This window comes from Lolium perenne, chromosome 1, assembly GCF_019359855.2.
Source record: "Lolium perenne isolate Kyuss_39 chromosome 1, Kyuss_2.0, whole genome shotgun sequence".
Classification (NCBI taxonomy): Eukaryota; Viridiplantae; Streptophyta; class Magnoliopsida; order Poales; family Poaceae; genus Lolium; species Lolium perenne.
This window is the reverse complement of record NC_067244.2, coordinates 135,328,021-135,340,250: the sequence shown is the minus strand read 5'-3', so window position 1 is coordinate 135,340,250 and position 12,230 is coordinate 135,328,021. Positions and strand designations below refer to the sequence as shown.

The following is a 12,230-nucleotide window of genomic DNA, read 5'->3' as shown; positions in this document are numbered from 1 at the left end:
GCGAGTTGACTTGCAACTTTTCATAAAGTGCCGGATTGCCGAATTCAGCTCGTTCGGCGAAATACTGTCGGCCTCACCCAGCGGCCCGTTCTTGATCCGGCGACGGATCGCAAGTCGGACGTACGACCGGCAAGGGCACAGCCAAAGAGTGGGGCGGATGGGAAAAAGCGAACGAGTCGAAAGAAAGCAAATCGGCACACAAATGATTAACAAACACACTAAAGTGTGACTTAATAAAAGGCGATAATATTGTCTTACATCTGCACCCGGCATCCCGGGGATTTAATAAATTGTCTTGCAAAAGAACAACTGAAAAGCAGGAAATCTAAGCCGGAGGGGCATCAGTGGAGCCGGCGGCCGGGTCGTCCTCAGGCACGTCTTCCGCCTCCTCCTCATCCATGTATTCTTCATCATTGGATGGAGGAGGGTTCGGATCCGCGACGAAGAGGGTCTTGTCGACGAACTCGGCGATGGTGCTGGCTCGAGCGAGGCGGGCGGCCTTGAGATCGGCTGGGAGCTTGGTCTCCACGCCGGCTCGCCGGGACTCCAGCTGCCCCAGGTCCACCTCGTTGTACCAGGAGAGGACGAAGGACAGCGCCATGTCGGCACCGGCGCGCGTGGCCGACTCCTTCCAGTCGAGGAAGCGGTCCGGCGCCCGCTCCATCGCGGAGATGAGGCCGGAGATGTCTTGCGGCACCGCCTCCCCAGGCCATAGCATGGGCACCAGCTCTTCAGCCGCTTTCCGCAACTCCCAGCCGAGCTGGGTGACGGGCTCGATGCGGGCGGCCATGGACGCCAGGTGGTCCTCCATGGAGAAGTACTCCGAGCTGCCCTCGCCAGTCTCCTGCCTCCTGGAGTCACGTGCGGCGCCGACGGCTGCCAAAGCCGCCTCCTGCGTCTCAGGGAAGGCCGCTGAAGAAGAAGAAGCATGTCAGAAGCCATCAAAGCCGAAATAAGCTGAAAAATGCAAATTTTCGAAGTCCTAAAGTAAGCCTGGCGGCAGCCGGCAAGAACCGACTGCCCCCAGCCCGAAGATGGAGATTCCGAAGCTCTAAAGTAAGCCTGGCGGCAGCCGGCAAGAACCGACTGCCCCCAGCCCGAAAATGGAGATTTCGAAGTAAAAAAGAAAAAGCCTGGCGGCAGCCGGCAAGAACCGACTGCCCCCAGCCCGAAGATGGAGATATCGAAAAATCAGAAGTTTCTGCTGCCGGCTACCAACGAAAGTCGGCAGTCGACAGCCGAAAAGCCGGCACAGGGTAGGAACATAAGGATGCACTCACCCGCCAAGCCGCGATCAAGCGCGCTAAAGTCATCAGTCCAGCGTTTGGCGGTAGCCGTCAGCTCTGTGGACTTGGCAGTGACCTCCTCCTGCAGCGCAAGCCGCTGCTTCTCCACCTCCGACAGCCGCCGGCTCAGATCGTCCACCTTCTCCTTCTCCGCCGACCTGAGGGAGTTGAGCTCGGTGATGTGGTTCTTCTCCAGCAGGCGCAGCCGTGTCAGCTCCTGCTCAGCCAGCTTGAGCTTGCCGGCGGCGGATCGGCCCGCCTCCTCGCTCTCGGCGCACTGCGCGCGAGCGGCTCGGAGATCCGACTCCAGCTGCGGGACTTTGGCGGCTTCAGCTGCGGGGCGGCCGGAAGGAAATATCAGCCAACCAAGATTAAAAAGAAAATAAGACGTCAAGTCGAAAGAAGCGTAGAGCTCACCCTTGACGGCCTCCAGCTCACGAGCCAAGGCGGCCCGCTCGATCTTGGCCCGGTGGTAGCTGGTCACCACCTGGTTGTACAAGACGGTGCGCCGCTCCTCAACCGTCTGAAAGAATCAGTTGTTTAGACGAAACCTGAGCCGACTTCAGGCAGCCGGCCCACGTCTCGGAGGGCTACCAGGACGAGAAAATCGCAGAAGAAAAGAAAACACACCTTCTCAGCATCCTCCAGCGTCGCCAGCTGGGCAAGGGTCTCGGCGGCCTTGGTCTTGAGGCTGGCGCGGTAGCCGGAGAAAAGCATCTTCATGGGCGCCGTGCCAGGCTGCCCCTCCCGGCTGAGTACCTCGCAGGAATTCGCCTGATGCCATGCCCTCTCCATGGTTCCTGCCGAGCCGAAGCTGGAGTCGGAGGCAGACGGCACAGCCACCAACCGGGCACCCTTGGCCACATGAAGGCCCTCAGACGGGCCCGCTGGGCCCTCCGTCCTCACCAGCGCGCGCGAGTCAGCGTCCCCAGTGCGCGCCGGCTCGTCCCTTGCCGGCTCCTGCCTGGCCGGCTCCTCTGGTGTCGGCTGCGGCGGCGGCGCGTCGCTCCGGCGCGGCGGATGGCCCAGCCGGCCCGGTTGTCTCCGGCGCACAGGCGCCCCTCCGGACTCTCGTCCAACTCCACCACGGTGGGCCTGCTGCCGGCTCCGGCCGCGGCGGCGCGGCCCTGCCGGCGCCGGTCCTAGGAGCAGCCCCGCCGGCTCCGGCTCCGTTTGAAGGCGGCATGCCCCGCCCGGCCCCGGGCCGGGTCCGAGAAGAGGCGTCCGGCGCGGGAACATGTCGTCCAGCGTCGGCTGCCGCGTTGGCTCGACCCGCGTGCCGCGATCTGGCGCGGAGGCCAACGGCACGGCGAAGGAAGAAGCCCCTGTCGCAGGCGGCGGCGGCGTAGGTGCGCGCGAGGAAGGCTGCGGCGTCTGCTCCCTCCTCTGGCGCGGAAGCGGGGACACAACGCGCGGAGCTTGCCGGGAGCCGCCGCCCTGGGCAAACTTGATAGGGGCCCTAGCCGGATAAACAGAAAGATAATAAGCATAAAAGTAAGGAAAGAAAAGGAATCAAACAAGAAAAAGAAAGAGAACTCACCCGGCTTGCTCCGGGACCTTCTTCGGCTGCTGCCGGCGCTGCTTCTTCGCCTTCGCCTCCAAGGCGGCGGTGGAGCCGGCTCGTTTCGTGCCCTTGGGCGCCGAAGTCGCCGTGGTGCTTGGCGGCCTCGAGCGCAGAGGCACGGCGGGGATTGGCCCCGTGCCGGACGTCGCCGGCTCCTCCTCCTCCTGGTGCTCTGGTGAAGGGGGCGGATTGTGCTCCCCCTGGCCGCCTAGATCAGGCGCCTGCGGCAGGTCGTCGTCGCCGGCGTGATCGCCGGCTTGGTCAGCCGGATCGACGAGATCCGGCGTCCACCTCTTCGTCGCCAGGTCGCCGTCCTCGACGTTCTGGCGCTCAAAAACCTAGAAAGACAGAAAAACATGAGCATATGACAAGCCGGAAGTCGGCAGAAGAAAAAGGAAGTCGGCCTCGCAGCCGCAAGCCGGAAAATGGCAAAAACACGAAGCTTACCCGCGCCGGTGGATGGTTCCTGTCGCAGGGCACCAGCCCGTAGCTCCAGTCCTCCGCCAGGTTCGCCTTGGTGATGTGGTTCACCCGGCTGGCCACCTGGGCCTTGGTGAGCGGCACCTTAGACGTCCGGTTCGGATCGAGCCGGCCGGACATGTGCCCGATCTTGTGGGTGCGCATCTGGAGCGGCAGCACCCGGCGCTCGGCGATAGTGCAGAGAAGATCTTCGGCAGTCAGCCCGCCAGCGGTGGCTGTCGCCAGGAGATCCCAGAGCAGGTTCACCTCGGCGTTCTGGTCCGTCGAGCGGGCGTTGTGGCTCCAGTTGATCCGGCCGACTGGAGGAGCCGGATTGAACTCCGGCAGGTTGATCCGGTCGACGAGCTCCCCCTCGTTGCGCACGTAGAAGAATGACATTTGCCAGTTCTTCACCGAGTCGACGGTGGGGATCTTGGGGAAAGGCGTACCAGGCCGGGTGTAGATCGAGGCGGCGCCGCAGGCTCGCAGGCGGCCGTCGTTGGTCTGCGCCTTCAAGAAGAAGAGCCGGCTCCAGAAGTCGATGTCGGGCCACAAGCCGGCGTAAGCCTCCATGAACGCTACGAAGCAGCTCAGGAGGACGCACGCGTTGGCCGGCAGGTGGTGCGGCTGGAGGCCGAAGTGGTCGAGGAATTGCCGGAAGAAGGGCGAGGCCGGCAGACCCAGCCCGCGATCAAGGTGCGCGCCGAAGACGACGCGCTCGCCGTTCCTCGGCTCGGGCTCCGTCTCCTCGCCGGGCACCCGCGTGATGACCGACCGCGGAATTCGCCGGAGGCGTACTAGGCGCTCGATGTCGTCCTCCTGCATGTAGGAGCCCCTCCACGATCCGCTGGGGGACGCCATTGACGAGGTCGAGGAAGAAGATGACCAGGAGAGGCTGAACGGCGAGGAAGAACCTTGCGATCGCGGCGGCGACAGCGGCGGCTGAGGACGCTCCGTCGAGACGCGCGGCCCCGTGGCGCCGGATTGGCGGAGTGGCGGCGGCGGATCGGTGGAGATTCGCCCGCCGGAGTTCGCCAGCGGAAGATGTTCGCCGGAGCAGCGGCGAGCTCGAGCGCGCAGAGGATAGCGATGGGAGCGAGAGTGCGAGGAAGAAGAAGTGGCAAGTGGCCGCCTCGAGGCGCTCCCCCGCGGCATTTATAGCCTCCTGCCGCGGGCGGTTGGCCTCCAAGTGGCGGTCGTGGGCCGTAACTCCCCGGATTTACTGCGCCGTAACTGCGCGTAACTCCTCCCACGTCTACAACGGTTATCGGAAACGGCCACACCACGTCGCCCACTACCGCACCGGATCCGGAGGGACATCGATGTGACCAGACGAACCGACCGCCGGGCCAGGCGTCAGACCCGTCAAGTCGGGCGCAGGACCCGAGGCGGCGGAGGCTCCGGCGCGCCGCAAGCCGGAGCCGGACCAAAAGTCCCACTCGAACCAAAATTCATCAGCAAGGCGGAGGCGCCATCAGATCTTACGAGAAAGCAAAAATTGTACAATTGTAAAAAGCGGCCGGCTGGGAAGCAGCCGGCAGGAACGAGCCGGATGAGGGCGCAGCCGGCTGAATGGAAATTCTCAGTCGGCCCCTCCAAGTGCCGTCTAATATATTCGAGAGGCCAGGAAAACCTGCCTAGGTCCTTCTAAACGCAGGACCTTGCCAGCTTCGGGGGCTAATGTCGGGGGGAAGACCCCGGATAGGGCAATGGACGCGGAGCAGCCGGCTGGCCACTGGCCGGCTCGCGGCAAGGCCGGCTGAGGAGCAGCCGGCTGGCGCCGTGGCCGGCTGGTCCGGAAGCCGGCTGGCTCTAGGTCCTAGTCGGCCTGGCTGCGGCCACCAATGCTGTAGCTGGGCCGGCTTCTACAAGCCATATCCGACTGGGGTTTGTACCTCAGACCGACTCGAGGCTGGCGAGTCTTGCACTGGAAGGAACCGGGTTGGTGATCCGGGTTCCCAAAGTCCACGCTGACTCCATCTTCCGTAATGCGCGGGGCACTGTGGAGCAATAGTGCCACGCGCAGGCCGTCAGAAGCTTACGACGATCCGTACCGGCCACAGTGGCTGACGGCGACAGGGACACCTCCTCCATACCGCTGACCGTGGCAGCCGGATGGGACAGGCCATGACGCTCAACCACTCCTGACGTCACCGCCTCGGGAAGGAGCGGGAGCCGAAGCCGGCCAAGCCGGCCAGTAGACTATAGGGTCTTATGTGTAAAAGTGCCGGTGCCTATATAAGCCGCACTACCCCTCTAGTGCGGGGACGATCGATCATTTATTGCTTTCACCTACCTACAGAGCTGCCCTGTGAGAGAGACCATCGTCTCCCTTAGCCTCTCAGGGCCAGCCGGACACAGCTCTAGGAGCACCAGCATGCTTGTGTGATCATCATATACACTCATAGCAGGAGTAGAGGTTTTGCCTCCACCGGAGGGCCTCGAACCTGGGTACGTCGCCGTGTCGCTCGTGCCCATACCCGCTTCCGGATACCGCCGTGAGATCCCTCAGGAACCACTTCGATTAGCCACCCTATGGCATATGCCGTGACGATACCACGACAGAAGTTATGATGGGCCCTGACTCCGTTAAAATGGCTATGCGCCATGAAATCCAAGATAGATGAATACTTTTTGAAAGTAAATGGATCTATAAAATAGATGGACTTGGATGGAATATCCTTAAGGAAGCTTGACTTATCGAAAAGTTGTTTACGACAAAGTTCAAAGAGTTGACTACGATAAGATTAGATCTTCCGTGGCAATGCTTGTAGTCTATGTGGATTATTCTAGTAATCGCTACATATTTCTTTTATGAGATATGATAGAAGGATGGCAGAAATACATTCCTTACCAGAAGTGTGTATGAAGGATGTATACTAGATACAACCAAGAGTTTTTGCTAGTCCGTGGAATACTAGATAGGTATACGAACTTCAATTGGATGAAGTGAGTATCACGGAGTTGGAATCTTCACCGGATGAAATAGTCAAAGAGTTTTTGATTTCACAAGAAACGATGAAGATGCTTGCATTTGCAAGAAATTAAGTGGGAGCGCTGAGACATATTTGTAACACTTTATGTAGATGACATATCGTTGATTATAAATAATGTAATTATATAATTGATTAAAAAGGTCTCATTGAGAATTAACTTCAATGAAAAGATATGGACTGAAACATATTTAGTGTCAAGATCTATAAAGATAGATTGAAACACATAATAAGTTTAAGTCAAAGTACATAGAATGAATATTGAAGTGGTTCAATATTAAGAAGGTGTTCTTTTCATGTGAAGGTTTAACAAGACTTGAGTGTATTTGACACTCGATGAGTAAAAACACATGAGTAATTTTAGATCACGAGTAATATGTACAAAGTCAGATATCATGTGCTCTAAAGTGTTACGAGCATATACCAGAATGATTCATGTAATGATCATTGGACAACAGTAACAATATCCCTGAGTGCTTTAGAAGAACCAAGGATATATATAGTTTTATATGGGTAATGACAAACAAATCGCTGTAAAGTGTTGCACCGATATTAGTTTGGTCACATATAAAATAAAATTTCAATCTAAATTAGGCTAAGTGTTATTTAAAAGGGTAGCACAATGAGCTAGAATATGTCTATGCCAGATTTAGATGAGTTCTAAATATTGTGACGGATTCTACAAATGAAGGCAGAGTATGATGAGGTCTGAGACCCGTGTGTGGCCCGATCTCGCGGATTGACTTCGAAACCAAGGGGGAAGATGGGAAAAACGCGAGGAACACGAAGAACACGGCGATGAACACGAGGAACTCCGAGACTCACGCACACACACACCCCGATACACCCGATGCTTACCTCCGTGGCTCGATGGACCACGCCAATAGAATCACCCGGAAGAGGCACGCGGCAGAATTCCCGGTGAGAGATTGGGATTGGAGAAGAAGAGCTTGGTGAGGGAGAGAGAGTATCTTGTACTAGAATCTCACTCAACAAGTTCCAAATCAACAACCGAGGTGCCTTGATTACAGAGGGATGATACCCAAGGGAGACTAAGCTCAAATTTAGGTTTGAGTTCAAAACAAGTCTAAAGAGCTAATGAGGGGTTCCAGCTACTTATATAGTCATACACGGCCAGCAAGGGCGAACAGGTACGCGAATGGATAAGTTAAGGCAGTTTGGTGGGGCATTCTCGTCAGGTCCGGTTTGGGGCCGGTCGGACCGGGCCTGGGACCGGGCTGTCCGGTTTGGGGCCGGTCTGACCGGGCCTGTGACCGGGCCGTCCGGTCATGGGTCCGGTCGACCGGGCGCAAACCGGAAGCTTGCGGTTTCCGGTCCCGGGTCCGGTCGTCGTCCGATGCGAGGAGCTGGCCCGGTTTGCGCCCGGTCGACCGGGCCTATGACCGGGCGTCCGGTTGTAGGTCCCGGTCGGCCGGGTCCTGGACCGGCCAGCGTCCGTCTCTTCCTTGGAGCGCTTCGTGCGACGTCGGCTTCGGCTTCATGATCATCTCCATGTCCAGTTGCTTCTCTCCTTCCCTTGACCTTGGCGTCTCCTCCTCTCCGTGGTCTTGACGCGCCTTGTACCTAATGACACATAGCACGTCGGCATGAGGTAGCAATCCATCCAAAGGGGTACCAAGATCAAGGGTGGTGAGGAGCGAGTTCACCTCATCATGAAGAGCTTTGACTCGGGCTCGTGTCATCGGTCCACTTGGGGGACTTGTTGGTCTTGGTGTAGCAACGTCGGTGACCGGGGCTACATCATCTCCCCCCCTTGGGAAAGAGTCGTCCTCGACTCTTGCACCTCCTCATCTCCATGATAGGGTGACAAGTCCGAGACGTTGAACGTGTTGCTCACCAAGTACTTGGATGTTGGTATGTCGATGACGTAGCGTTGTCGTTGATGCGCTTGAGGACCTTGAAGGGGCCATCTCCTCTTGGCTTGAGCTTGGAGTTGCGCTCATGAGGGAACCTTTCCTTTCGGAGGTGGATCCAAACGAGGTCTCCTTCTTCGAATATCCTTGCCTTCTTCTTGGCGTTGAGGCGGTTGGCTTGACGAAGAACATGTTCTTGTATGGTTGCCCTTGTCTCTTCATGTATTTTCTTGATGGCGGTGGCGCGCTTGTCGAAGTCCATGTTGATGCGCTCGTGGAGAGGAAGCGGAAGTATGTCGAGTGCCGTGTAAGGTTCGAAGCCATAGACGACCATGAAGGGGCTCCTTGATGTAGTCTTGTGCTTGGCGCGGTTGTAGGCGAACTCGGCGTGAGGAAGGCACTCCTCCCATGACCTCAAGTTTTTCTTCACGAGGACCCGTAGGAGGGTGGAGAGGCTTCGATTGACCACTTCCGTTTGGCCGTCCGTTTGCGGGTGCGATGATGATGAGAACAAGAGCTTGACTCCAAACTTCGCCATGATCGACTTCCAAAGATAGCTCATGAACTTGACGTCTCGATCCGACACAATGCTTTGCGGTACTCCATGTAAGCGAACGATTTCCCTGAAAAACAATGAAGCAATGTGTGAAGCATCGTCGCTCTTATGGCAAGGTATGAAATGAGCCATCTTAGAGAATCTATCCACTACAACAAATATGGAATCATGACCATGCTTAGTGCGAGGCAAGCCTAGAACAGAAATCCATGCTAATATCTGTCCATGGTGCAAAAGGAATAGGCAATGGCATGTAGAGACCATAAGGGTTGGAGGTAGACTTAGCTTGTAAGCATGTTGTGCACCGACGGCAAAGGCGCTCCACATCTCGCTTCATCTTTGGCCAATAGTAGTGGGTTGAGAGCATGGCATATGTCTTGTCACGGCCAAAGTGGCCCATAAGACCTCCTCCATGAGACTCTTGCAAAAGCAATTTTCGAAGCGAAGACGGGAATGCAAATCTTGTTGGCTTTGAACAAATAGCCATCATGCAAATAGAAATCATCCACTCCTCGCTCAACGGAGCACTTCTCAAAAATGGGAGCAAAGAAAGAATCGGAAGGATAGAGTTCTTTGATCTCTTCAAGTCCCAAAACATGAAAATCCAAACGAGTTAACAAAAGGGTGTTTTTGCGGGAAAGAGCATCCGCCACAACATTGTCCTTGCCCTTCTTGTATTTGATCACATATGGGAAGGACTCAATGAACTCGACCCATTTTGCATGTCGTTTGTTCAAGTTGTGTTGGCTTTTCAAATATTTCAAGGACTCATGGTCGGAATGAATGATAAACTCTTTTGGCCAAAGGTAATGTTGCCAAACTTCAAGAACACGAACCAAAGCGTAGAGCTCCTTGTCATATATAGGATAGTTGAGGCGTGCGCCATCTAACTTCTCACTATAGTATGCCACGGGTTTGCCCTCTTGCATAAGAACACCACCAATACCAAGCCCACTTGCGTCACACTCAATCTCAAAGGTTTTTGCAAAATTTGGAAGAACAAGAAGTGGAGCTTCGGTAAGGCGTTTCTTCAACTCATCAAAAGCATTTTGTTGGGCCTTGCCCCAAACAAACGGAACATTCTTCTTGGTAAGCTCATTCAAAGGGCAAGCGATGGTGCTAAAATCTTTCACAAAGCGGCGATAAAACCCGGCAAGTCCATGGAAGCTTCGGACTTGGCCAACATTTGTAGGGGTAGGCCAATTATGGATGGCCTCCACCTTGGAAGAATCAACTTCAATCCCATTAGCGGAAACCACAAAACCAAGAAAAACCAATTTGTTTTGAGCGAATGTGCACTTGGGAAGGTTAGCATAAAGCTTTTCATGGCGCAAGATGCACAAGACTTCTCTCACATGTTGCACATGGTCCTCGAGGTTTTGCTATAAATAAGAATATCATCGAAGTAGACAACCACGCTCTTGCCAATGAGAGGACGCAAGATGTGATTCATGAGGCGCATGAAAGTAGATGGTGCATTGGAAAGACCAAAAGGCATAACGAGCCATTCATAGAGACCAAGTTTGGTCTTGAATGCCGTTTTCCATTCGTCACCAATAGCCATGCGGATTTGATGGTAACCACTACGCAAATCGACTTTAGAGAAAATCGTGGCACCACTAAGTTCATCAAGCATGTCATCTAAACGCGGAATGGGATGGCGGTAACGGACGGTAATGGCATTGATGGGGCGACAATCCATACACATCCGTTGCGTCTCATCCGGTTTAGGCACGAGGATCACGGGAACCGCACAAGGGCTAAGGCTTTCACGGACATACCCTTTGGCGAGGAGATCTTGAATTTGACGGTTGATCTCCTTGGTCTCTTCGGGATTGGTGCGGTAGGCGGCACGGTTTGGGAGCGGAGCGCCGGGTATTAGGTCGATGCGGTGTTCTATGCCGCGGGAGTGGTGGTAGTCCATGAGGGAGCTCGTCGGGAAGACGTCTTGGAATTCCTGCAAAAGAGACAACAAAGATGGAGGAATGTTGGTCAAGTCGTTAGTCGCCGACGAGGGTCCCTTGCATATGAGCACATAGTGCAATATGGTGGATGGGTTCTCTTGGAGCTCTCTCCACTCACTCTTGGTGGCTAGAAGGACACTCTTGGGCTCACTCATGTATGGCTTGTGGCGCTCACTCTCTTTGTGGTGGGTCGCTCCCTCTCCTCTCATCTCACTATGGTGGGTGCGGAGTTGTGCCCTCGCTAAAGCCTTCGCATTATCCGCGATGATTTGGCTAGGAGTCATCGGGCGCAACTCGAACTTCTTGTCGTTGACCTTGAAGGTGTATGTGTTGGAGAGTCCATCATGTATAGCCTTCTTGTCATATTGCCAAGGGCGGCCAAGCAACATGTGGCACACCGTCATGGGTACCACGTCACACTCGATGGTGTCCTCATAAGGGCCGATCTTGAAGTTGACGGTGACGGTATGTTGTATCTTGACGTTGCCCTTGTCACTCAACCATTGGATATGGTAAGGGTGAGGATGCTTGCGGAGAGTGAGGTGGAGCTTCTCACACAACTCGGTGCTCGCAAGGTTGTGGCAACTTCCACCATCGATGATGACCTTGATAGACTTGCCACCAATTCCGGCACGGGTTTGGAAGATGTTGCACCGTTGTTCTTCCATATCATGAGGTTGTGTGGTTAGCACCCTTGTGACCACAAGTGAGGGACTTGGGTCATGCTCACATAAGAGAGGATCTTCTCCACTTTCTTGTTCATAGGCTTCTTCACTTGCCACGGCGGCTTGCACAAGGGCTTCATATTCATCTTCATCAAGAGTCTCGATGTCACCATTCTCCATAGTGATCATGACCTTGGTGTTCTTGCACTCAAACGATTTGTGACCTTGGGTGCCACACTTGAAGCAAGTGACACTAGAGGGTCCCGTGGATGCCTTAGAGGAGGCGGTGGAGGAGACCGTTTGCTTCATGCGACTTTGGATAGTCGTCTTCTTGGACGGTGTAGAGGATGCGTCGGCCTTGGCACTTGTAGCATAAGGAGTTGATGTAGTAGGAGGAGTCGATGTAGCGAGCTTGGAGGAGAAATAGGACTTGGCCTTGGAGTACTTGATGTCCTCAATCACTTGGCGCTCGGCCTTCGATGCTTGGTGGACTAGCTCAACCATGTTGGAGTAAGGTTGGAACTCGACAATCCTCTTGATGGGATAAGTAAGGCCATTGAAGAAGCGAGCAATGGTTTGCTCCTCAGATTCTTGGATGTTGGCTCGCATCATAGTGAGCTCCATCTCCTTGTAGAACTCCTCAACGGTTTTGGTGCCTTGCTTCAAGTTTTGTAGCTTGTTGAAGAGGTCTTTCATGTAATGCTTTGGGACAAAGCGAACATGCATCTCCTTCTTCATATCTTCCCAAGTGTCAATTGGAGGTTCACCCTTTTCTTCGCGAAGAGTGAGGACTTGCTCCCACCAAGTGTTGGCGTAGTCTTCAAACTCGAGTGATGCCATAGCCACTTTCTTGGCACCGGAATAGTTGT

General features: G+C 55.1%; 1 protein-coding gene across 1 annotated transcript; it reads right to left on the bottom strand.

Moving 5' to 3' along the window:
- Window positions 1-206: 206 nt before the first annotated feature.
- LOC127305508 (uncharacterized) lies at window positions 207-4,843 on the bottom strand. The gene is made up of 7 exons (XM_051335970.2): window positions 3,298-4,843; window positions 2,827-3,188; window positions 2,413-2,745; window positions 1,917-2,328; window positions 1,704-1,809; window positions 1,281-1,619; window positions 207-912 (listed from the first exon to the last, which is right to left on the bottom strand). Exons 1-7 carry the CDS (start codon window positions 4,462-4,464, stop codon window positions 326-328), a joined length of 3,306 nt encoding a protein of 1,101 aa, XP_051191930.2. The 5' UTR covers window positions 4,465-4,843; the 3' UTR covers window positions 207-325.
- Between the last annotated feature and the right edge of the window lie 7,387 nt (window positions 4,844-12,230).